The sequence below is a fragment of the Acanthamoeba castellanii genome, assembly GCF_000313135.1.
Source record: "Acanthamoeba castellanii str. Neff unplaced genomic scaffold scf7180000084759, whole genome shotgun sequence".
Taxonomy (NCBI): Eukaryota; Discosea; order Longamoebia; family Acanthamoebidae; genus Acanthamoeba; species Acanthamoeba castellanii.
In genome coordinates this window covers 39,523-59,133 of record NW_004457640.1, presented here as the reverse complement: position 1 = coordinate 59,133, position 19,611 = coordinate 39,523, and the positions used below count along the sequence as shown (strand labels likewise).

The 19,611-nt window shown below is 59.1% G+C and overlaps 7 protein-coding genes and 1 pseudogene across 7 annotated transcripts in view; 3 read left to right on the top strand and 5 right to left on the bottom strand.

Moving 5' to 3' along the window:
* Positions 1 to 58: 58 nt before the first annotated feature.
* Positions 59 to 3,040, bottom strand: ACA1_396220 (acylCoA dehydrogenase, middle domain containing protein; the record flags this gene model as incomplete). The annotated part of the gene is made up of 10 exons (XM_004351561.1): positions 59 to 109; positions 189 to 497; positions 644 to 796; positions 926 to 1,051; positions 1,157 to 1,448; positions 1,511 to 1,731; positions 1,804 to 2,054; positions 2,140 to 2,250; positions 2,334 to 2,402; positions 2,551 to 3,040. The coding sequence occupies 10 exons, from the start codon at positions 3,038 to 3,040 to the stop codon at positions 59 to 61; spliced, it is 2,073 nt and encodes a 690-aa protein (XP_004351613.1).
* A 183-nt stretch (positions 3,041 to 3,223) lies between these two features.
* Positions 3,224 to 5,745, bottom strand: ACA1_396210 (U4/U6 small nuclear ribonucleoprotein Prp4, putative; the record flags this gene model as incomplete). The annotated part of the gene is made up of 9 exons (XM_004351560.1): positions 3,224 to 3,580; positions 3,738 to 4,029; positions 4,128 to 4,251; positions 4,350 to 4,503; positions 4,634 to 4,730; positions 4,871 to 4,953; positions 5,084 to 5,221; positions 5,376 to 5,620; positions 5,700 to 5,745. The coding sequence occupies 9 exons, from the start codon at positions 5,743 to 5,745 to the stop codon at positions 3,224 to 3,226; spliced, it is 1,536 nt and encodes a 511-aa protein (XP_004351612.1).
* Positions 5,746 to 7,600: 1,855 nt separating this feature from the next.
* Positions 7,601 to 9,060, bottom strand: ACA1_396200 (Lthreonine dehydrogenase; the record flags this gene model as incomplete). The annotated part of the gene is made up of 5 exons (XM_004351559.1): positions 7,601 to 7,644; positions 7,740 to 7,847; positions 7,933 to 8,027; positions 8,129 to 8,273; positions 8,352 to 9,060. 5 exons carry the CDS (start codon positions 9,058 to 9,060, stop codon positions 7,601 to 7,603), a joined length of 1,101 nt encoding a protein of 366 aa, XP_004351611.1.
* A 237-nt stretch (positions 9,061 to 9,297) lies between these two features.
* On the bottom strand, positions 9,298 to 11,731 carry ACA1_396190 (glutamine-tRNA ligase; the record flags this gene model as incomplete). Its single annotated transcript, XM_004351558.1, has 2 exons — positions 9,298 to 11,496; positions 11,612 to 11,731. 2 exons carry the CDS (start codon positions 11,729 to 11,731, stop codon positions 9,298 to 9,300), a joined length of 2,319 nt encoding a protein of 772 aa, XP_004351610.1.
* A 282-nt stretch (positions 11,732 to 12,013) lies between these two features.
* ACA1_396180 (C2 domain containing protein) lies at positions 12,014 to 12,829 on the top strand (the record flags this gene model as incomplete). Its single annotated transcript, XM_004351557.1, has 5 exons — positions 12,014 to 12,068; positions 12,138 to 12,199; positions 12,279 to 12,361; positions 12,466 to 12,526; positions 12,638 to 12,829. The coding sequence occupies 5 exons, from the start codon at positions 12,014 to 12,016 to the stop codon at positions 12,827 to 12,829; spliced, it is 453 nt and encodes a 150-aa protein (XP_004351609.1).
* Positions 12,830 to 12,862: 33 nt separating this feature from the next.
* Positions 12,863 to 15,042, top strand: ACA1_396170 (phosphatidylserine decarboxylase; the record flags this gene model as incomplete). The annotated part of the gene is made up of 10 exons (XM_004351556.1): positions 12,863 to 13,006; positions 13,134 to 13,295; positions 13,386 to 13,590; positions 13,703 to 13,833; positions 13,933 to 14,028; positions 14,145 to 14,267; positions 14,364 to 14,489; positions 14,571 to 14,690; positions 14,754 to 14,823; positions 14,906 to 15,042. The coding sequence occupies 10 exons, from the start codon at positions 12,863 to 12,865 to the stop codon at positions 15,040 to 15,042; spliced, it is 1,314 nt and encodes a 437-aa protein (XP_004351608.1).
* Positions 15,043 to 17,043: 2,001 nt separating this feature from the next.
* Positions 17,044 to 17,749, top strand: ACA1_396160 (annotated as a pseudogene).
* Positions 17,750 to 18,200: 451 nt separating this feature from the next.
* The window catches only part of ACA1_396150 (Dynein heavy chain protein), a gene marked incomplete at both ends in the record, with an annotated part of 14,728 nt that continues 13,317 nt past the window's right edge, over positions 18,201 to 19,611 (bottom strand). The window contains 3 exons of the mRNA XM_004351555.1: positions 18,201 to 19,007; positions 19,179 to 19,475; positions 19,512 to 19,574. Coding sequence (XP_004351607.1) covers positions 18,201 to 19,007; positions 19,179 to 19,475; positions 19,512 to 19,574 — 1,167 coding nt within the window. The remainder of the gene's footprint in view (positions 19,008 to 19,178; positions 19,476 to 19,511; positions 19,575 to 19,611) is intronic.

The following is a 19,611-nucleotide window of genomic DNA, read 5'->3' as shown; positions in this document are numbered from 1 at the left end:
CTCACTATGGTGTTGACAGCGCTGTTGCCTTGGTACAGATATTTTAGCGTGTCGGGTTTTAGAGGTCCTTCCTCAGGCAGGGCTTGACCAGCTCGTCCCAGTAGGGAGCCTGCGTGTCAGAACGAAGAGCAGATGGTGAGAAACATCATCGCTGTGGGGCGCGATTGCTGATGTTGGCACGTGTGAACCTTGATCTCCGCGTTGGGCGCAGCGCGCACTTCGGCAAAGTAGTGCTTGTACAGGTCACCATCGAAGCGGCCGAGCGGCGAGTTGACGAGGGAGTCAGGGAGGTTGAAGGAGTCGACCAGGGGCACGGCGTCCTTCCTGATCTCGCTCAGCAGCTGCCTCACCTTCTCCTGGAGCAGCTCGAGCTGCTTCTCGTTCATCCAGCCGTCCGCCAGGTGGGTCGAGGCGTCGTTGGCCACCCGGTTGAGGCAGAAGAGGAGGAACATCTTCTTGAGGACCGCCTGCAGCGGGCCGGCCTCGACAGCGCGCACCTGCTGGAGGAACGCGTGGACGGCGTACAAGTAGCAATGGGCCTGGCGAGGTGGCACAACACATGCGCGAATCGCGCCATCTCGGTCAGTGCCCCTGTTGTGCGGCCTTTTTGCGAAGGGCGACGAGAGCGATGGGCGGAGCGTACCTCCGAGGCTCGCACGAGGTCAATCAGGCACGCGTTGAAGGCGGCGTCCTTGGGCTTCCCCGCCTTGATCTCCCTCTGCACCGCGCGAGCGGCGCGCACGATCTTCTTGACCGCGGCACGCTCATAGAGCTGCACCACGAGCTCCTCGTTCTCCTACGCGCGGAGTGGGCGGTCACGGGTCAGTCAGTCGCGGAAAATAGACTCTGACCTCCACATCGTTGCTGATGGCAAAGCCTCTCATCTCTTCGCCCAGCACCGGCAGCGAGAGGGAGGAGCACGTACATAGTCACTGGCGGAGGAGACACTGAGGGGTGACTGGGTCAGGATCTCCTGAGTGCGCTCCAGGTAGCGCGCGCTGCCGACCAGCTTCTTTCCTTCGAAGACACGCGAGATCGACTTGACCAGGTACTGCATTTACCGAAATTGAAGCGCACGACACACGACGCACATGGCACAACACACGCAAGTAAGCAGAAAGAAAAGAACACGGAGCCGGGTGGGCAGGAACCGCACCTGGGCCGTTTGCAGGAGCATGACGGTGTTGTCGCCCTCCCACGTGCAGTTGACGGTGATGTCGGCGACGAGCGTGGGCAGGGCCGAGTAGGCGGAGTAGCCGTGGCCGGCCATGCACTGGCGCGCCTGCTCGAGCGCGGCCGTGATGTACCACGTGCAGATAGCCTTGAGGCCGGCCGACGTGGCGTGGAGATCCGGCAGGTTCGTCAGGTCGCCGTTGGCGAGATCTTGCTGGAGCTTGGTGGCCTGGGCCTCCATGGTGCGCCCGGCGAAGGTCCACGCGAACGCGCCGCTGCATACACGCCCACGGGTGAGTTGCGCCCAGACCCATGAGAAATAGAAGGTGGTAGGTACCAGAGCGGTTCGAGGAGGCGGATCTGGTGGGTCTGGTAGTCGAGGATCTGCGTCTCGGGAGCCCCCGGCTTGTTGGCGAACTGCCGCCTCACGGCGCAGTAGCGGATCGCCACGGTGAGACCGCGCTTGAGCTGGTCGTTACAGTTGAGGATTAGCGACACGCGACCGCCGAGCAGGGCTCCGTAGGCCAGCTGCGCCTTGGGCGGCTGGCTGTACACGCCCTGCAGAAGAACGAAGAAGAAGAACGAAGGTCAACATAAGTCGCACAGTGGACGTGAGGCGGTTGGGCGTACCTCGCGGGACACCTTGGCCCACTTCTGGAGCATCTGGCTGCGCGGCACGCGCACGTTATTGAACTGGAGCCAGCCGTTGTCAATGCCGTCACGGCCCATCTTCTTGCCGCAGTCGCCGATCGTGATGCCGGGCAGGATGTTGCCGTCGCGGTCTCGGAGCTGCATAAGGAACGAGTGCACGCCGTAGTCCTTCTCGTCGATGATCAGACGCGCGAAGCAGATGGTGTGGGTCGAGATGTGCGCCGCGCCGCCTGGTTCGTCAAAGAAGAACGAAGAACGAAGAAGAATCGGGTGAGTTGCCTCGCCTGAGAAGGGCCGATAAGAAGAGTTGCGCACCGATCCACCACTTGGTGGCCGTGAGGGTCGGGGTGTTGATGACGAAGGTGTCGGACTGCTTGTCGAAGTGGGCGGTGGTCTCGAAGTGGCGAATGGCGGACCCGTGGCCCACTGCCCCACAGCACTGACGGTGAGACACGCCGCAGGCCAGGCGCTAAGAAGGGGAAGAGGCAGAGCGGGCTTGCGTGACGTACTCTCGGTCATGGAGAAGGAGCCAATGACGCGCAGCTTGCGAGCATCGGGCACGTACTTCTCTTGCAGCTCTGTTTCCGTGCGCCACACGATTCAGTTTTTAAAAAACTGTTAAAAAATAATAAAATAAATAATAAGTAATTCGGAGATAAGTGCGGATAAAAACAAGAGTAATCTGATTCGAATGGCAATGGTAATCGTTCGTGCATTCGCACGTACCCTTGGTGGCCTGGCCGGTGAGGGCACCAATGAAGAGGGTGTAGTGCACGCCCATGCGGGTGCTGAACGAGGCATCGTGGAGGGCCACGAGGTCGTTGAAGATTTTGGAGCGGAGAGGGTCTTCGGGCTTGAGCTCGCCGAAGCGCTTCATCTTCTGCATCACGCGGTAACGGGCCTGCTCCCTCGTGCGATCGTAGAAGCCGGCGTCGAGCATCAGGGGCTCGCGTTCGAGTAGCGCGACGTACTCTTCCTTAATGCGCGTGATTTCCTCTCCCCCGTCGAGCAAGTGGGTCATGGCGCGCACGTCAAACGATCCACCGGCACGCTCGGCGCGCAATGTGGTCACGCCATCCACCATTTCGGTGGCCGACACGCCCTGGACCGCTACCAGCCCCTGGTCGCCGGCTTGGACGTGGCTGGCGACGCACTGCACGCGACGAGCCGCACGGGCAGCGGCAGAGTTGAAGCTCTCGGGTGTAGTGGCGCTCATCGTGGCAATCTTCTCCTTTTACTTCGTTTACACACTCGCAACCACTTTGGCTTGGCGGGAACGAGCAAATCACCAGGCCCCGATTTCCCGCGATCGGCTTCGGAAAGTTCACCGTGTGCTACCAATGGGTGATTTTTGTTAACAAAAAAACACTTCGCTCTTTGGTCTGTCCACCTCAGCTGATCAGAAGTAGGCGAGGTCCTCGGCAAACAGCTTCCACGTCCTGTCGAAGGACGACGAAGCGATGTAGCGCCCATCCGGCGAGATGTCGGCGCACAGCACCTTGCCCTCGTGGCCCGCGAGGGTAGTGATGGGCGCGTAGTCGCGCGTGGACCACAGGCGGCACGTGGCGTCGAACGAGGCCGTCAGCAGGAACTGGCCCTCCTCGCTGGGCTGGAACTTGACGTGCGAGATCAGCGACGAGTGGGCCGGGATGGTGTAGGAGCATCGCTTCTTTCGCAGGTCCCAAATCTTGACCGTGTGGTCGTCCGAGCCCGTGGCCAGCTGGTAGCCGTTCAGCGCAAAGTCGATGCCCAGCACCTGCACACACACATACACACACATGACACACACACACCCGGGAGAAGGCAGGCCACAACGACGACGTCAGCACACACGAGCACGCAACCACACGCCTCGCCGTGCACGGCACGCCCAGCACATCCAGAGAGAGAGAGAGAGAGAAGGTGCACGGTACCGACTTGGCATGGCCCTTGAGGAGCATGACTGATCGCCCCGTCCGCAGATCCCACACGCGGCCGTAGCCGTCCATGCCGCTGGTGGCGGCGAGCGAGCCGTCGCACTGGAAGGCGATCCCGTAGACCTCGCGCGAGTGGCCCTCCTGCACCATCAGCTCCCGGCCCTTCTCCACGTCCCAGAGGCGCCACGTCTTGTCGAACCCCGTCGTGCCGATGAACCGTCCGCTCGGGTGGAACGCTAATCGCGACACTCGGTCCGTGTGTCCCTCCAGCGACCCTATGGGGCTCGGACTGTGGGAACCAATAATAACGTCACCAGTGGTCAGCGCCACGCCAAGCCGAGCGGAGTGGGTGGGTGGGGGTGGGTTGGTTGAGGGGTGATGGAGTACCTGTCGAGCGACCACAGCTTGACGGTGCGGTCGGAGGAGCACGAGGCCAGGTTGAGTGCGCCGGACTCCTGTCCGAGGCACGAGCGCGGATGGAAAACGATGGCTCCCACACGGTCCCCGTGGCCTGGTCAAGAAGGGGACGGCACAGCGGGCCGAACCACCACGCGTGAGCTTCGAAGCCGGAAGGAAGGTGCGCGTGCGAGAGGCGACGGGGGAGGTTACCTTTGAGTGTGGTCTTGAGGTCGCACGAGGGCACGCTCCACAGCTTCGACTGGCCGCTCCACGAGGCGGTGGCCAGGATCGAGGAGTCGGGAGAGAAGGCGCAGTACGACAGAGGTCTGTCGTCGCCGATCTGACTGGCCGCGTTGGAGAACCTCTGCAAGCCCCCCCCCCAAACCACCACCACCACCAGAGAGCAAAGCAAACATGGCGCGAGTGAGCGACAGAAGTGGACGCACGTGGGATCGACCAACAGAGGAAGGCGTGGGAGGGTGGGAAGGGTGCACCCGCAGACACTCGCGACTGGCGGCTGCTTTGCGGAGCTCCTCCTCGAAATTGCCCTCCTCTCTCTTCCTCTTGGCTCGTCCCACCCGCTGCTGGGCTCTGGTACACACAAAGGAGAGGAGAGGAGACGAAACCAGAGAGCGTGCAGTTAGCAACCCAATGAAGGCGGAGGATCCAATCCACGCACGCAACCATGGGTGGTCGATGTGGGGCGGTGGTGGTGGTGGTGGTGAACGCACTTTCGCAGCGAGTAGTCGGCGATCAGGCGGCGCGAGGCCTTCAGATCGGCACTTCCCTCCGTGAAGTAGGGCTGCTCTTGCATCTGGGCCAACCAACCAACCAACGCGTGATTGGATCGAAGCAGCGGCCCAGTTGAGCAAAAAGAAGAGAGAATCAGAATGGGGAGAGATCATCGGGCAGAGAGAGAGACAAACAAACACATCGCAAGGTACCTTGTCGTTGCGCTTCTTGGCGCCGGCTGCGCCGGTGGCGGGCGCCGCCAGTGGGGCGGGAGCGGCGGTGGCTGGCACGGCCTGCGTCACGTCCATCCGCGACAGCACCTCGCGAAGCCGCTCTCTCCTCTCGGGCGGCTGTGCGGGCCGAGTAAAAGGGAAGAGACACGACAAGACGCTCAGTCTCTCTCTTCTCACGAGAAGAAGAAGAAGGAGAAGTAGAGCAAGTAGATGAAGAGAGAGGGAAAAGGCGAGAGGAAGAAAAGAAGAAGAAGGAGTGATGCGTGCGTACCTGCTCGCCGAAGAGGGTGATGGGCTCGCCCAGCTCGCGCAGGCGTGCACGGACCATGGGGTCGCTGGTGGGCACTGCAATCTGGCGCGCTCGCTTGCTGAGCTCGAGCTGCTCGAGGAGGGCCGAGTGGCGCTCTTGTGACTCGGCGATACCGTGCGAAAAGGGCAGCGTCTCGAGCTCCATCTGCCCCTCCGGCTCCTTGGCCTGCTGCTGCACCAGCTGCTGGCCTTGCTTCTCGAGAGTGCCTGCAAAGCCGCCCCGCCCGGTTAGCAATCGAAATTCTTTATCAAATTTTCAACGCATCAATTGCGGGGCATTACGCACCGAAGTAAATCCTGCCCTTCTCGCCATCGCCAGAGGGCAGCTCCATTGTGCCGATCACTGTTGTCTGGAAGCAAGCCGTTCTTTTTTTCTTTTCTTCTTTTTGGCCATGGAAGAAGGAAAAAAAAGTGCGCCACTCTGTCCCACAATAGTCCCTCCAGCAGGATTAAAAATTCCACAACTTTCACCCACACCACTCGTTATGCAGCTTCTCCAACTTACATTTCTACCACACATTACTTACCCCTAAACCACTACTACAGCCATCACCCTCTTCTTTTGAGATCTGTTGAAACAACCTTGCTAGAAGCTCAGCTTATTAGCCACCTCCATGATTCACCTGACCTCCCCTCCTTATTGAAATCAATCTCAGACCTCTGCACCCCTTGTGTTTGCAGTGATTATCATTGGTGCTTGCCACAGCCCTCTATTATTGGTACCCCCTTACCCTTTTTCACTTTGGCACCAAAAGGTGGAAACCACTGTGTCTTGGCCAAGCTCACAACACTGCTGTCTTGAATCCCTGCCATCACCCACAAGTATAGTGTGGCCTTAAAGGGGACATCAGGGGCGTGATGTTTGTGACGCTCGATTGCAGTGTCCTATCCGTAGGACACAACACCGTAGCGCGCTTCATCAAACAACTTGTGTGTGTCGACAAAAATGGTTGCAGCTTTTGCCAACCCACAAGTGCAAAATCGCGGGGCGGGTCAAGAGCGGCGAGAGGCCACCAGGGAAAGTATCTTCTCGGCCTTTTGGCTAAGATCAAGTGTAGTATCTGTTCTTATCAGCTTAATCTCTGGTAGTGAAGCGTTCCTGCTTCACATCAAGATTAAACTTATTTCTCGTGGGGGACCAGCTGGCACTCATGCCCGCAGCTTGCTGTGGGCAGCCTCTGGTCGCCGATCGGCTTCGCACTGCACGCACCGCGAAGTTCTTCAAACGGTCGACCCCTTCCCTCCTCTACAAGCCAAAAACAATCAATCCCCTTCCCTCCTCCACAACCTTAACAAACGAACCACAACGACATTACTCTTTAGGCCACTGGTGCGTGTGTGCGCTCATGGACGACACGCAGAGTGTGCTTGGGTGGGTGTGTTCAGAGGGGAAGCGTGGGGTGCTTGGGTCGATGAAGGAGTTTGATCTATTAAATTCCATGATGTTACCGCTGGCGAGGGGAAGAGGTAGGCGGCTACTGCTGGGGTGCAGGCCAGGCGGAAGCCCCTCGTCCTCGTCGTAGGCCACACGCCTTGCGTTGCCGTGGTTGCCGCTCGCGCTCCGACGTGCCATAGTCCTGATGACATTTGGCACACGCGACAATGATGAGCACCGACCGCACGCACGCACGCACGCACGCACGCACGCGCACACGAGACACACAGATCACACCACAAGGTAATGGTGACACGCACCTGCAGCATGACCTCCTCGTACTCGCCCAATTCCAGCTGCGGGAGGGGCTGGGTTGGGCAGCACGCGCTGGAGCACCTTGGCGGCGTCTGGGGAGATGGCCTCGGGGAACTGGTGAACTTGATGATGAGGAGGCCCTATCTACCAACTTCGTGCTCACTGTCTCTGTAGATCGTGGAGTTGGACGGCCAGTTGAACGCTAAAGCACTATGGTCCTTCTCAGCGCACGATCTTCAAGTCCTCCCGGGGCGCTGGCCTCGCGTGCAGCCTCAACAGCTACGGCGAGGTCATGTCGGTCGGCATCACGGTGACCATTGACCCCGTAGCCCAGTTCTTCGGCTTCTTACGGGTCAACATCAGCACCGTGGCCTTCATCCCCGCACCAGCACCTTCGCCACCCGTTGACACGGCTGACCACAAGCGTTGTTCGTTTATTACATAAAAATGGCCTCGAGAAGCGAGGTCTAGTGCGTATGGCTGGTGTGTACGTTACTCTACTGCTTGATGCCCAGCTTGATCCTCAGCTTGGCAAGCATGTCTGTATGACCAAACGGCGGGCAAGAGAGGCGTATTGGTGGTGAGCAGCGAATTCACACTCGGGCGAGGAGGAAAGGGCATTGTGGGTGCGTGTACCGTCCACCATGGCCTCGAGATCAAAATCGTGCTTCCAACCCCAGTCTTTCCGGGCCATCGAGTCGTCCAAGCTCGCAGGCCAGCTGTCGGCGATCGCCTGCCTAAAGTCTGCAGAGAGAGAGAGACGGCAACTATGCGTTAGCGCTCGCTCGGGTTGGTCACCTACACCAGCGCTGCCCCAGTGGAGACGTACCAGGCTCGTAGGTGATGCGGAAGTTAGGGATGCGCTTTTTGATGGCTGCCGCAAGCTCTTCGGGAGTGAAGGAGATGGCCGTCACGTTGTAGGTTCTGCGTGGTGCCACACGCACGCAGGCACGTGCGGTCTGGAGTGAGCGAACGCGTACACGGCGGTAATCGAGGGCGAACAGGAGAGAGTCTTGACAACGCACCGCTGCTTGAGGGCCTCGGTGGGAGCTTCGAGGAGCATGGTGGTGGCCTTGAGGCAGTCGGGCATGTACATCATGGGCAACGCGCTGTCCTTGTTGAGGAACGACTTGAACTCGCCCTTCTGCAGCGCCCAGTAGAAGATGTCCACTGTTGTTTCGAAGTGCGAGGTAGGGGGAAAGATCAGAAAAGCCAAGAGATAATGAATGGGGAAGAGGGAGGTGGTACCGGCGTAATCGGTGGTGCCACCACCAGGAGGAGCCACGGAGGAGAGCACGCCAGGGTAGCGAAGCGAACGGAAGTCTACATCCCAGCGGCGGTGGTAGTAGTCCCCAAGGAGCTCGGCATAGAGCTTAGACACACCGTAGACGGTGGTGGGACGCATAATCGTGAGATCGGGCGTCGCATCGCGCGGCGTCGATGGACCGAATGCGGCGATGCTCGAGGGCGCGAAGATGCGAAGGTTGTGCCTCTTGGCCGCTTCGAGCGCGTTGGTGAGGCCCTTCACATTAATCTCGAGCGCGAGTTGCGGATTGCGTTCGCCGGCCGCCGACAGGATGGAGGCGTTGTGAATGAGCCAGTCGATCTTGTGCTCAACGACGAGGCGCTCGAGATCGGCCATGTTCAGGATGTCGAGGTAGGCGAATGGCCCTCCATCACCGACGGGGCCGCTGGCCTTGCGCACATCGCTCGCCACGACGTTCTCAGCTCCGTACTGCTGCCTGAGAAGCGGCACCAACTCGGTACCGATCTGCCCCAGCGCGCCAGTAATGAGCACCTTGGGCTGCTTCTTCTCCACCGAATACGTTCGGCGATCGCTAGTAGCGGCAATCGGAGAGGATGATCTGAAGAGAGCCGTAGCAGATCGGGCGCCGCTCTTTCCACCCAAAGAGAGGCCACCCTGAGCAGTCACGCCGAAGACAGCAGTCCTTCGCATCCTTGTAATGGTCTCACAGAGCGATTCAATCTCTTGGCGCGCAAAGAAGTGGGCCACGCGGGGTTGCGGAGTTGCGGCCACGGAAGAAGCCGTAATGACGATCCCACCTCATCGTTGGCGATTCTCGCTTTCTTTGTTGTCTATGTTGAGGAACGCTCTTGTTGCTCACGATGACTACGAGTAGCATTCATGGTGGGCCAGTTACAGTTTGAGGGGGGGAGGGACGACGATGATCATCTATTGCTTGGCGTCCTTGAGCTTGTCCTCCTTGAGGGTGACGATCCTGTTCCAGACGAGGTGGTCCTCGGTCGAGTCCTTGTCGACGACAAAGTAGCCCTCGCGCTCGAACTGGAAGCGGTCGTAGAGCTTGGCGGACCTGAGGTGCGGGTTGGCCAAGGCGCCGCGGATGACGTGGAGCGAGTCGGGGTTGATGTCGTCGAGGAAGTTCTTGGGCTCCTCCTTGGTGCCCTCGGGCAGGCGCGACTTGAAGAGGCGGTCGTAGATGCGCACCTCCATGGCCATCGGCTCGACGCCGGGGGCCGGCTGGGCCACCCAGTGGATGTTGCCCTTGGGCTTGTTGGTGTTGGCCAGGTCGACCTCGGCGCGGAGCTCGGTGACGTTGCCGTCGGCGTCCTGGATCACTTGGGTGCAGCGGATGTTGTAGGCGTACTTGAGGCGCACCTCCTTGCCGGGGGCGAGGCGGTAGTAGGTGGGCGAGTCTTCGAGGCGGAAGTCGTTGCGGTCGATGTAGACGACGCGCGAGAGCGGGATGGCGACGGTGCCGCGGTTCTGGGCGGGGTCGGGGTGGACGGGCATGGCGCGGTCCTCGACGCGGTCCTCGGGGTAGTTGGTGAGGACGACGCGGAGCGGGTTGAGCACGACCATGGCGCGGTCGGCGCGCACCTCGAGGTCCTGGCGGCAGCACTCCTCGAGGAGCTCGTAGTCCTGCATGTTGAAGGTGCGGGTGACGCCGACGCGCTCGCAGAAGGCGTTGATGGACTCGGGCGTGTAGCCGCGTCGCCGGAGGCCGTTGACGGTGAGCAGGCGCGGGTCGTCCCAGCCGGTGACGTACTTTTCGTCGACGAGCTGGATGAGCTTGCGCTTGGACATGACCGTGTAGGTGATGTTGAGCCGGCTGTACTCGATCTGCGGCGAGCGGTAGATGTCGAGCGCGTCGAGCACCCACTCGTAGGACTCGCGCCGCACCTCGAACTCAAGCGAGCACAGCGAGTGGGTGATGTTCTCGATCGAGTCGCAGATGCAGTGCGTAAAGTCGTACGACGGGTAGATGCACCACTTGTCGCCGGCGTGCGGGTGCGGTACGAACTTGACGCGGTAGGCCACGTGGTCCCACAGGCACGGGTTGTGGCTCGTCAGGTCCTGCTTCATGCGCAGCGTGGCCTCGCCCTCCTTGAACTTGCCCATCCGCATGTCCTCGAACAGCCGCAGCGACTCCTCGATCGGGCGGTCGCGCCATGGGCTCGGGTGCGGCACGCCGGTCTCGCGGCGCGCCTGGCGCCCGGCCTTCATCTCGTCGGCGGTCTGGTGGCACACAAAGGCCTTGTCCCGGCGGATGAGCTCCTTGGCGAACTCGTAGAGCTGGTCGAAGTAGTCGGCCGCGTGGGTGACCTTGTAGGGCTCGTGCCCGAGCCACCGCACGCTGTCCGTGATGCTGTCGATGTACTCCTGTGACTCCTTCTCCGGGTTGGTGTCGTCGAAGCGCAGGTAGCACCACCCGCCGTTGCGCTTGGCGTAGCCAAAGTTGAGGTTCATCGCCTTGGCGTGCCCGATGTGCAGGTACCCGTTGGGCTCCGGCGGGAACCGCGTCACCACGCGCCCGCCCGTCTCGCGCAGGTGCTTCTCGAGCAGCTCCGGGCGCTTCTTGCAGAACGGGTTGTCGCGCGGCGCGTGCAGCTTGATGCTCTCGTTGAGGCTGATCTTGCGCTCCTCCCGCTCGCGCTCCTCCTTCTTGCGCGCCTCCTCGACGGCCGCGGCGTCGGTGGGCTTGGCCCGGGCGGGCTCCTTGCCCTTGGGCATCGGGCCGAACTCCTTCTCGAGCAGCTCGCGCGCCTCCTTCTGGTGGAACTTGAACCGGTCCTTGAGCACCTTGAAGAGGTCCATCCACACCCACGTGCCGCGCTCCTTGATCTCCTCCTCCCGCTCGCCAATGAGCGCGCGGATGGCCTCCACGATCTGATCGTCGGTCACCTCCAGCCCGATGCCGGCGGTGGCCTTGAATGCGTCCTCGTTGAAGTCGCCCTTGAGGTTCTTGAAGTAGTTGAAGGCCTCGATCAGCTGCTCCTTCTTCTTGAGCTCGCCATTACCGATCACGGCGCACAGCTTGGCCCGATGCTCGAGCGCACCGGCCGGGAACTTGCCGGCGGTCTCGTAGAGCAAATTGCCAACGGCCTTGTCGCAACCATCCTCAACACCCGCCTGTATCGCAAATTAGATTTAATCGGTAAATGCAAATGGAGCCACAAAATCAGCATGTCAATTAATTTAAATGAGAGTAGATGCGATTTTGGATTGGGGGGGGGGGAGATTGTACCTCGCGGGCCAGGGCAAGAAGCTTGAGTGTGAGCTCGGGGTTCTTGAGGGTCTCCTTGAGCTTGCTGTCGGCAAAGTGGTAGACTCGCATAAGAGCCGCCGAGCGCTCTTCGGTTGTCATCGCGGCGTGTTCCATTGCCAAGGGCTGTGTGTGTAAATCTGCTACGCTCTGCGCCCAATCTCCCACCTTGGTGGGCTTAGTCCGGTTATTTTCCCAGATGGCGAACGAAGAACACCTAATCCCCGGAAAGAGACACGAGAAAATAAAAGAAAATGTGTTCCCTGACAACACTACCGCCCCCTTAACCAGCATGGCGTTACGGTAAATTGAGCCCGTGGGTCTCCCAAAGCTTTGAAACTTGACTCGTCTCGAAAGCGAATCGCCTGAAGCTTTCAGATCAAGATGCAGCACCCCAGCCCCCGTACCCAGTCCTACCACTCGGTGGTGGAGGTCACCAGTACGGCCCCTTGACCTTTCCCCATGGCTGTCCTGTTTGGGGGGGCTAACGCGTCCCCGGTAACGCTAGTCATGAGCGGCAGGGATTTCCCCAAGATGGATCTCAATGGATCCGCCGATCCTTTCTGCACGGTACCGTATAATCTGGTCGCCAAAACATTTTGCATTTCTTTAATTTGCAATTAATGCTTGGACCTGTATGACTGCGCAGGTCAGCCTGGGCGAGAGGAAGCTCCACACGACCAACGTCATTCGCAAGAACCGCAGTCCCGTCTGGATGGAGACCTGCCGCGTGTACGTGGCTCATCTTTGTTTTGTTTTGTTTTGTTTTGTTTTGTTTTTTGTTTTATGATGGCTTGGCCTGTGCTCAATGTCGTTTGTTTGCCACCATCGCCCAGGCTGGTGCCTGAGCTGGAGAAGAACTATGCGCTCCTCTTCGACGTCTGGGACTGGGACAAGGTGAACTTTACCTCGCCCGCGGCCCTTCGCTTCTGTTTGTGACGTCGTGTGCGTGTGCTGGATCCTCTCGCCTCACACTCTATGACCACCACCCACCCACCCACCAACCAGGCGTCGTCGAACGACTACATCGGCCAAGCCAAGCTCGAGTTGTCTGACATTCACGCGACCAAGCAGTTCGAGGGCTGGTTCCCCGTCACCATGCTCAAGAAGAACAAGACCAAGTCCCGCGGCGAGATCCAGATCAAGTACAGAGTGTACACCGCCGAAGGCACGCCGCGCTCCTCCCCAATTCACAAATGACAACAACTGTTATTTTGGTTTTCTCAATCGCGCATGGCAGAGGTGAACAAGGGCTTCTGGAAGGGCATCTTCGACTACTTCAACCTCAACGGCGATGGCGGCATCTCTCACCTCGAACTCGCCGGTCTGCTCGAAGGTGTCGGCGCTCCCATGAGCGACGACCAGCTGCACGACCTCGTACACACACCAGACACACCAGACACACCAGACACCACACACCACACACCAGACACACACGGCACTCAGGAATGCGCACTTGTCGTGAACTAATCGAGTCGACTTGGCTCGCGGTGTGCACCACCAGGTGGAGGCGTTCGACGAGAACAAGGACGGGGAGATCAGCTTCGACGAGCTCTACGGTCTCGTGTCGGGCGAGCGCCTGACCAGCGCCAGCGACAGCGTCAGGCAGCTCGTCGAGAAGATGCTCCCCAAGGACGTCAACCTGCCCTGGACCACCTTCGCCACCGTACGCACTCCACCTTCACCACCTTCACCACCTTCGCTTGTTGATCGATTCTCACGGGGTGGTCGACGTCGCGGTGTTGGCGGGGCGTAGTCGACGTCGGAGGCCCAGTCGGCCGGCGCGGCTCTGGTGTCGAACTGGAACACGCGGCTCACGGTCCCCACGGGCGAGATGGGCAAGCGCAAGCCGGCCGAGATTATGGTCCACAACCGCGAGACCGGCAAGCTCGAGGAGGAGAAGATCCCCAACTACATCAAGATCGCCATGCGGGTCATGTACACCGGCAGCGCCAAGTTCGGTACCGCACACAGCCCCCCTCCCCAGCGCTCGTGTCGTGTCGCTGTGTCGTTGTGTCGTGTAGTCGCGTCGTGTCCGTGTGCTAACCGCGGAGGGACATGTGAAACAAACAGCCGTGGACAGCAGCTCGGTGAAGAAGATCATGAAGTCGATGACCAACAAGCAGGGCAAGAAGTACAACAACCCGGCCTCCATCAAGGACATCGAGCCCTTCATCGAGTTCCACCAGCTCAGCCGTGACGAGGTGCGTCACCAACCCCTCTTTTCTGTTTCCTTTTCCTTTTCCTTTTCTCTCCTCTTTTTATTCTTATTGTTGTGGCCCGGACCCGGGGCGTGCACACAGATGCTCGAGACCGTGGACAAGTTCACCAACTTCAACGAGTTCTTCTACCGCAAGCTCAAGCCCAGCGCTCGCCCCCTCGCTTCGCCTTCCGACCCCGTACGCCTCTCTCTCTCTCCCTCTCTCCCCCCTTCTTTCGGCTCGCTGTTCGGCGTGGTGGTTGCGTTGGCGTTGTCCATCTCACTTGCGCGACCCATTAATCAATCAATGGGCAGAAAATCGCGGTGTCGCCGGCCGATAGCCGCATGCACGTGTTCCCCACCATCGCCGAGGCCCAGCAGATCTGGATCAAGGGCCACCACTTCACCCTCACCAGCCTCCTCCAGAACGCCGACCTCGTACGCGCCCGCCCACTCCTTCCCTCCCGCATCAGCGTCGGCCCTCCAATTGACCCTCATCTCTCTCTCCCCCCCGTCTTGCATATACCATTGCAGGCCAAGCGCTACGAGGGCGGTTCGCTGGTCATCGCTCGTCTGGCCCCGCAGGACTACCACAGGTTCCACATGCCCGTGGGCGGCACCCTTCGCCCCTTCACCCCGATCGACGGCACCTATTTCACCGTACCGAGCTCTCCCCGCCCCGGTCTGTGCGCGATCAGCAGCGGTCGGTTAACGAAGTATGAAACTTACGACTTGACACAGGTCAATCCCGTGGCGGTGAACACGTCGGTCGACGTCTACACGGAGAACAAGCGTGTGGTGTGCCCCATCGACTCGGACGAGTTCGGCCTTGTCACCTTTGTTGCCATTGGCGCCACCATGGTACGACACCACGCATACGCGCACGCATTAGTGGTGAACTTGCTTCCAACAATTGCGTCGCAGGTGGGCTCAATCTGCTTCACTACCACGCCCGGCCAGACCATCAAGAAGGGCGACGAGCACGGCTACTTCGGTGCGCACCCCCCCCCCCGGCCCGTCATGATCGGTCCGTGTGTGCGTGTGCGGTGCGCACGTGATATTAACTGTGGGGGCAGCGTTCGGAGGTTCGACTGTGCTGGTGCTGTTCGAGCCCGGCAAGATCGAGTTTGACGCCGACTTGCTGGCCAACTCAGCCAAGCCTCTGGAGACGCTCGTCAAGGTGGGCGTCTCCATTGGCCGCTCCACCCACTAGCTGGCCCCCCGTGTGCTAAACATCTCTATTTTATGCAAATAAAATATGGTCCACGCCGCCTGGCCAGCTGCTCCGTGCTGCGGGCAGCGCCGAGGGCGGCATTGGAGAGCTTTGCCCGCAGCGGGTCGAACTCCACCAGGGCATTGCTCACAGCCTGCAGATCCTTGAAAATATGCAAAGGCAACACAACAACAGTCATCCGACCTGAGGAAAAGAAAGGTGCCATGGAGCATAAGATACCACCTTGGTAGGGTCCATGGAAGGAGTTGTGGTGCACAAAGTAGCCACAGAGGGGTGTAAATCTGCAACAGATACTGTGTTGTGCTCAAGCTGAACTCATTCAGAAAGTTGCATTTATCCATTGGAGAGAGAGTCATCCATCTTATACATGCTCTTATCCCTTATAACTTGTGGTATTTGAAATGAGAGGTCCAGTCATTTTAAAAGTGATTTTGTTTGTGAGTTTAAGCCCATATAAATGGTTTAGACAACACAAAAATGGTTTTAATTCAAAAATAACAACAAATTGGGAGTATCTTGAGAAATGGCAGATTAAAATACCATCATAATGAGAGATGTGATGCTGTAACTGGGATCTTCACATGATCTGTGGGGCTAGGAGGAGATAGATAAGCAAACCTTCTATTGCATACACATACACAATAGAATGTCATAGCATAATGGGCTTTGAAAATAGCATATATGCAATGGGGCAGTTACCTCCTTCAGGACCTTCAACAGTTCCTTGTTGTTGCCATGGCTGATGGCACAGTGACTTGCACCTGTGCATACACAACAACAAAAACTGTAAAACCAGACACTTACTTTATCACATACACATACTACATGTTTGACACTAGCTTTATTGTGTACACATATGCAATGACTACATGTTCAGAATCTTTGATTTTGACATGCTATACTCCAGCTAATAAGTGATTTGAGGAACTTGAGATGAAAGTGATTTCATAAAAACTTGGAATGTGTGGAGTTAAGAGTGATTTTATCAGTGTGAGATGGAGCTTTGTTGTGGTGGAATTTCATCTTCAGGAATAGTGCTCCATTTCAGCCCAAATGATGTGAGGTTGACCATGAACTGGATGTGCGAGTTTCAAGTTTTTGTGAAATCTTTTTTATCTCCAGTCCCTCAATATCACTTATCAGCAGTGGTCTAGCATGTCAATATCACAGATTCTGTTCCAAATCTTTAAAAACTGCCCTATAAATCAAGAATGTCAAATCTCACACACAGCATAATGGCCACAGTCATTTGTGACCTCTCAGTTCAAATGAGTGCAAGGTTCATGGCTCATTAGTGTTGTAATGATGGCCTACACCAACTGCAATGAATGGGAACATATCACAAAATCTGACAACCAGCTTCTGCCTCAACAACAGAGAACAAGTGGAGCTACTCATAAGCAGATACAACCTCACAGAATTTTGTTGTGTCCACTGAACAGTCAAATGTGCCACACACAATTTTAAAAACAATAAAGGAAATTGTTTCTCAAAAACAGCATGCAGGATGCAAAAAAACAACACCAAGATGAGAGGAGTTTCTCAGGAGCCACTCCATCGTGGTGACACGACGCTTCAGCTCGGTCAGCTCGCGCAAAACCTGATGCATGACGTCGTCAGGCGGCGTGGCTGCAGCAGGGGTTCCTTCCCCTACATCACTGCTCCCGGGAGGGGAAGACTGGAGAGGGCCCTCGCCATTTCCCTGCCCAGGCGAAGCGCACTTCACCACTGCTGGCAGAGAGTGCAATTTCAGGCCAGGATCCACGTTAGAAGTTTCCCAAGACACCACCCTCAAGGATCGGGAGGGGAAGGGAAATGGCGAGGGGAACTGGGCAAAAGAAGTTGGGACCTTTCAACCTCAAATGGCGAGGGGAACTGGGCAAAAGAAGTTGGGACAGGTGGTGAGCTTATTGCTGGGAACCCCTATTTCTATTTCTCCTCTCCCATTTCTTCTCTCGACCCGACGCTGAAGCCAACACCATGGGGATGACGCTTGAGTGCTTGCCTGTCTCTCTCCTCCTGCTGCTTGGCTGCCTCCTGCTGCTTGGCTGGCAGGCTTCGAGTGCGGCGGTGCCAGGACAGACGGCGTCGTGTCACGACCTGCCGTCCATCATTAGCCCGCGCTATCCCCTCTTCGCTCAGCTGCGGGGAAACCAGACGTTCGTGGCACAGTTCATGCAGTACTTTCAACTACTGGCAAGCCTCAACGTGCCCGACGCCGTGTTCATCATGCAGCTGATCAAGGCCGACAGGACCGACCTTGCCGCGCTGACCCTCGTCTTCCACGAGCAGGTCGAGCTGTGGCGCTGGATGACGCTGGGCAACCCCTTCGAGCACATCATGAACATGACCTACAACGGCCAGCACTACCCCCTGGTCTACCCGATGGCGCACAGCCTGGCGGTCGAGTCCGAGGCCAACATCTTCGAGATCTTTGCGGAGTTCTTGGAAGTGCCAGACGTGCCGGTGGTCCTCTACTTCATGCTGAACCCGCTGTTCAGGTCGTACTATGGTACCAGCCATCCAGAGAACCTTCTTCGAGGCCCAGGTCGACGCCAAGGAGCTTTTGGAGAGCACGGTCGTGCCAGTGTACGAGTTGGGATGCTCGTCCTTCGCGCAGCTCAACAAAACCCAGTTCGTCGAGCAGACCGCGCAGTTCCTCTACGACCTCAACCACCCCTTTTGACACTGTACCTTACTGTCCACAACACTTGCTGTTTTTTTTTCCAACAAAGTCCTGCTTGGTGTGCGGGTTTGGCCGTTAGGTTGTTGGCTGGGCCAAGTGGGCTGTCTAGTCTTTAGAGGGTGAGGTGTAGAGCGGTGGGGTATTGCTATTGAGAAAAGTGTGTGCAAGGAGGCCTGCATTTATAGGGTGCTCGCCTTGCACCGCTTGCGTTTTTTTGGAGGCAGGTTCGACTGGAATCCTCTTGACTGGGTCTTGCCGGCAACATAACGTGAAGGGAGCTCATGAGACAGACAAGAGGAGAGAGATAAGGGCGACGGGATAGGGTAACGCGGACCAGCCTGAGAACTGATGTTTAAAAAAATACAAAACAACAGAGAGAGTTGGGGGAGGCAAGGGGAGAAGAGGAGGACCGAGGGGGCCACTTTAATTTTCCTTTCTTTCTTTCAATAGCTTATGTCCTGTCGCGTGCCCAGGCGGTGAGGGCGAGACCACGCTGGTACCACGTGGCGGGCGTGACGTCGGCCGGCGAGGGCATGTCTACGTCGAAGAGGAACTCGGTGCGCTTGCCGTTGATGTAGACCGGCACGTTGACCGACGGGGTCGTCGGCTTCGGCTCGCGGGCGAGGTCGGGGGTGTGGCGCCAGACAAAGGCCGTGTCGGGCATGGCGGTGAACAGCTGCGGCACGATCGCCAGGCGATCCTCGCGCCAGCCGGCGCCGCCCTCGAGGGTGAGGCCCTGCAGGACGAAGGCATCCGGCTCGGCGGCGGCGGCGGCAGCCGACGGGAGCACGTGGAGCTCGAGGTGCTCGAGGGACCAGGCGTGGGCGCGAGCGGCGGCCTGGCGGGTGGCGGTGATGAAGGCCTCGGGCAAGAAGAGGCCGCCGAGCCACACGGTGAGGGCCGGCCGGGGCGAGCGGAGCATGTCGCCGCTAAGGCGCTCGAGCTGCTGCAGGCGCTCGGCGAGATCGACGAGCCAGGCGCCCACGCCCACGGACTCGGGGATGGCATAGCGGCGCCAGTCGCGGGGCACGACGCCCTTGGAGAGGTCGGTGATGAGGGCGCGCAGGTAGTTGGTCTGCTTGATCTCGCCGCGGCAGGCCTGGATGACCTGGCCCAGGTCGTGCCGCACCTTGGTCACCAGCGACCTGCCGGCCCGCATCTCGCGATCGAAACAACGGTAGAGCGGGTCCTGCAGCTGCTCCTCGCTTACCGCCGCCTCGGCGTGGGCCTTGGCGGGCGCCGGGATGAGCAGCAGCCACTTGTCGGCCGAGGCATGCAGAGCCTGGATCCAGGCCGGCCGCGGGTCGGCCGAGCGCTGGCGGGCCTCGGTCGCGGCAGCAGAGGCCGACGAGGCCGGGAGGAGGCCCTCGTCGTCCTCCATGGACTGGAGCTTGAGGAGGCGGGCGAGGGAGCGTCGGCCGGCCTCGACGAGGAGCATCATCTCGGCATTCTCGGGGAGGCCGAGCCAGCCGGGCGTCTCGCGCTTGGGGATGGCCTCGCGCACCCAGCGGGCAAAGTCCTCGCGCGACTTGCCCTCGGGCGCGGTGAGGCGATCGCCGGCGTCGGCGAGGGCGTAGGGGGTGAGCGGGAAGGCCTCGTCAAAGGCCTGCGGGCGGAAGAGGTGGTCGAGGAAGGACTCGAGGAGGCGCTGGTCGAACGGGTTGTCGATGCGGCCACCGTAGACGGTCTGCGCGAGGAGGGTCTTGAGGGCGCTCCACGGGATGCGCTCGGGGGGCAGGTTGCCGCGGCCGTGGGCGGCGACGTCGACCCAGGTGTCGATGGTGTCGAGCGCGCAGCGCATGTCGGACTCGTTGAACTCAAAGGTCTTGGACCAGCCCAGCGGCGCGTAGCGGAGGCGCTCC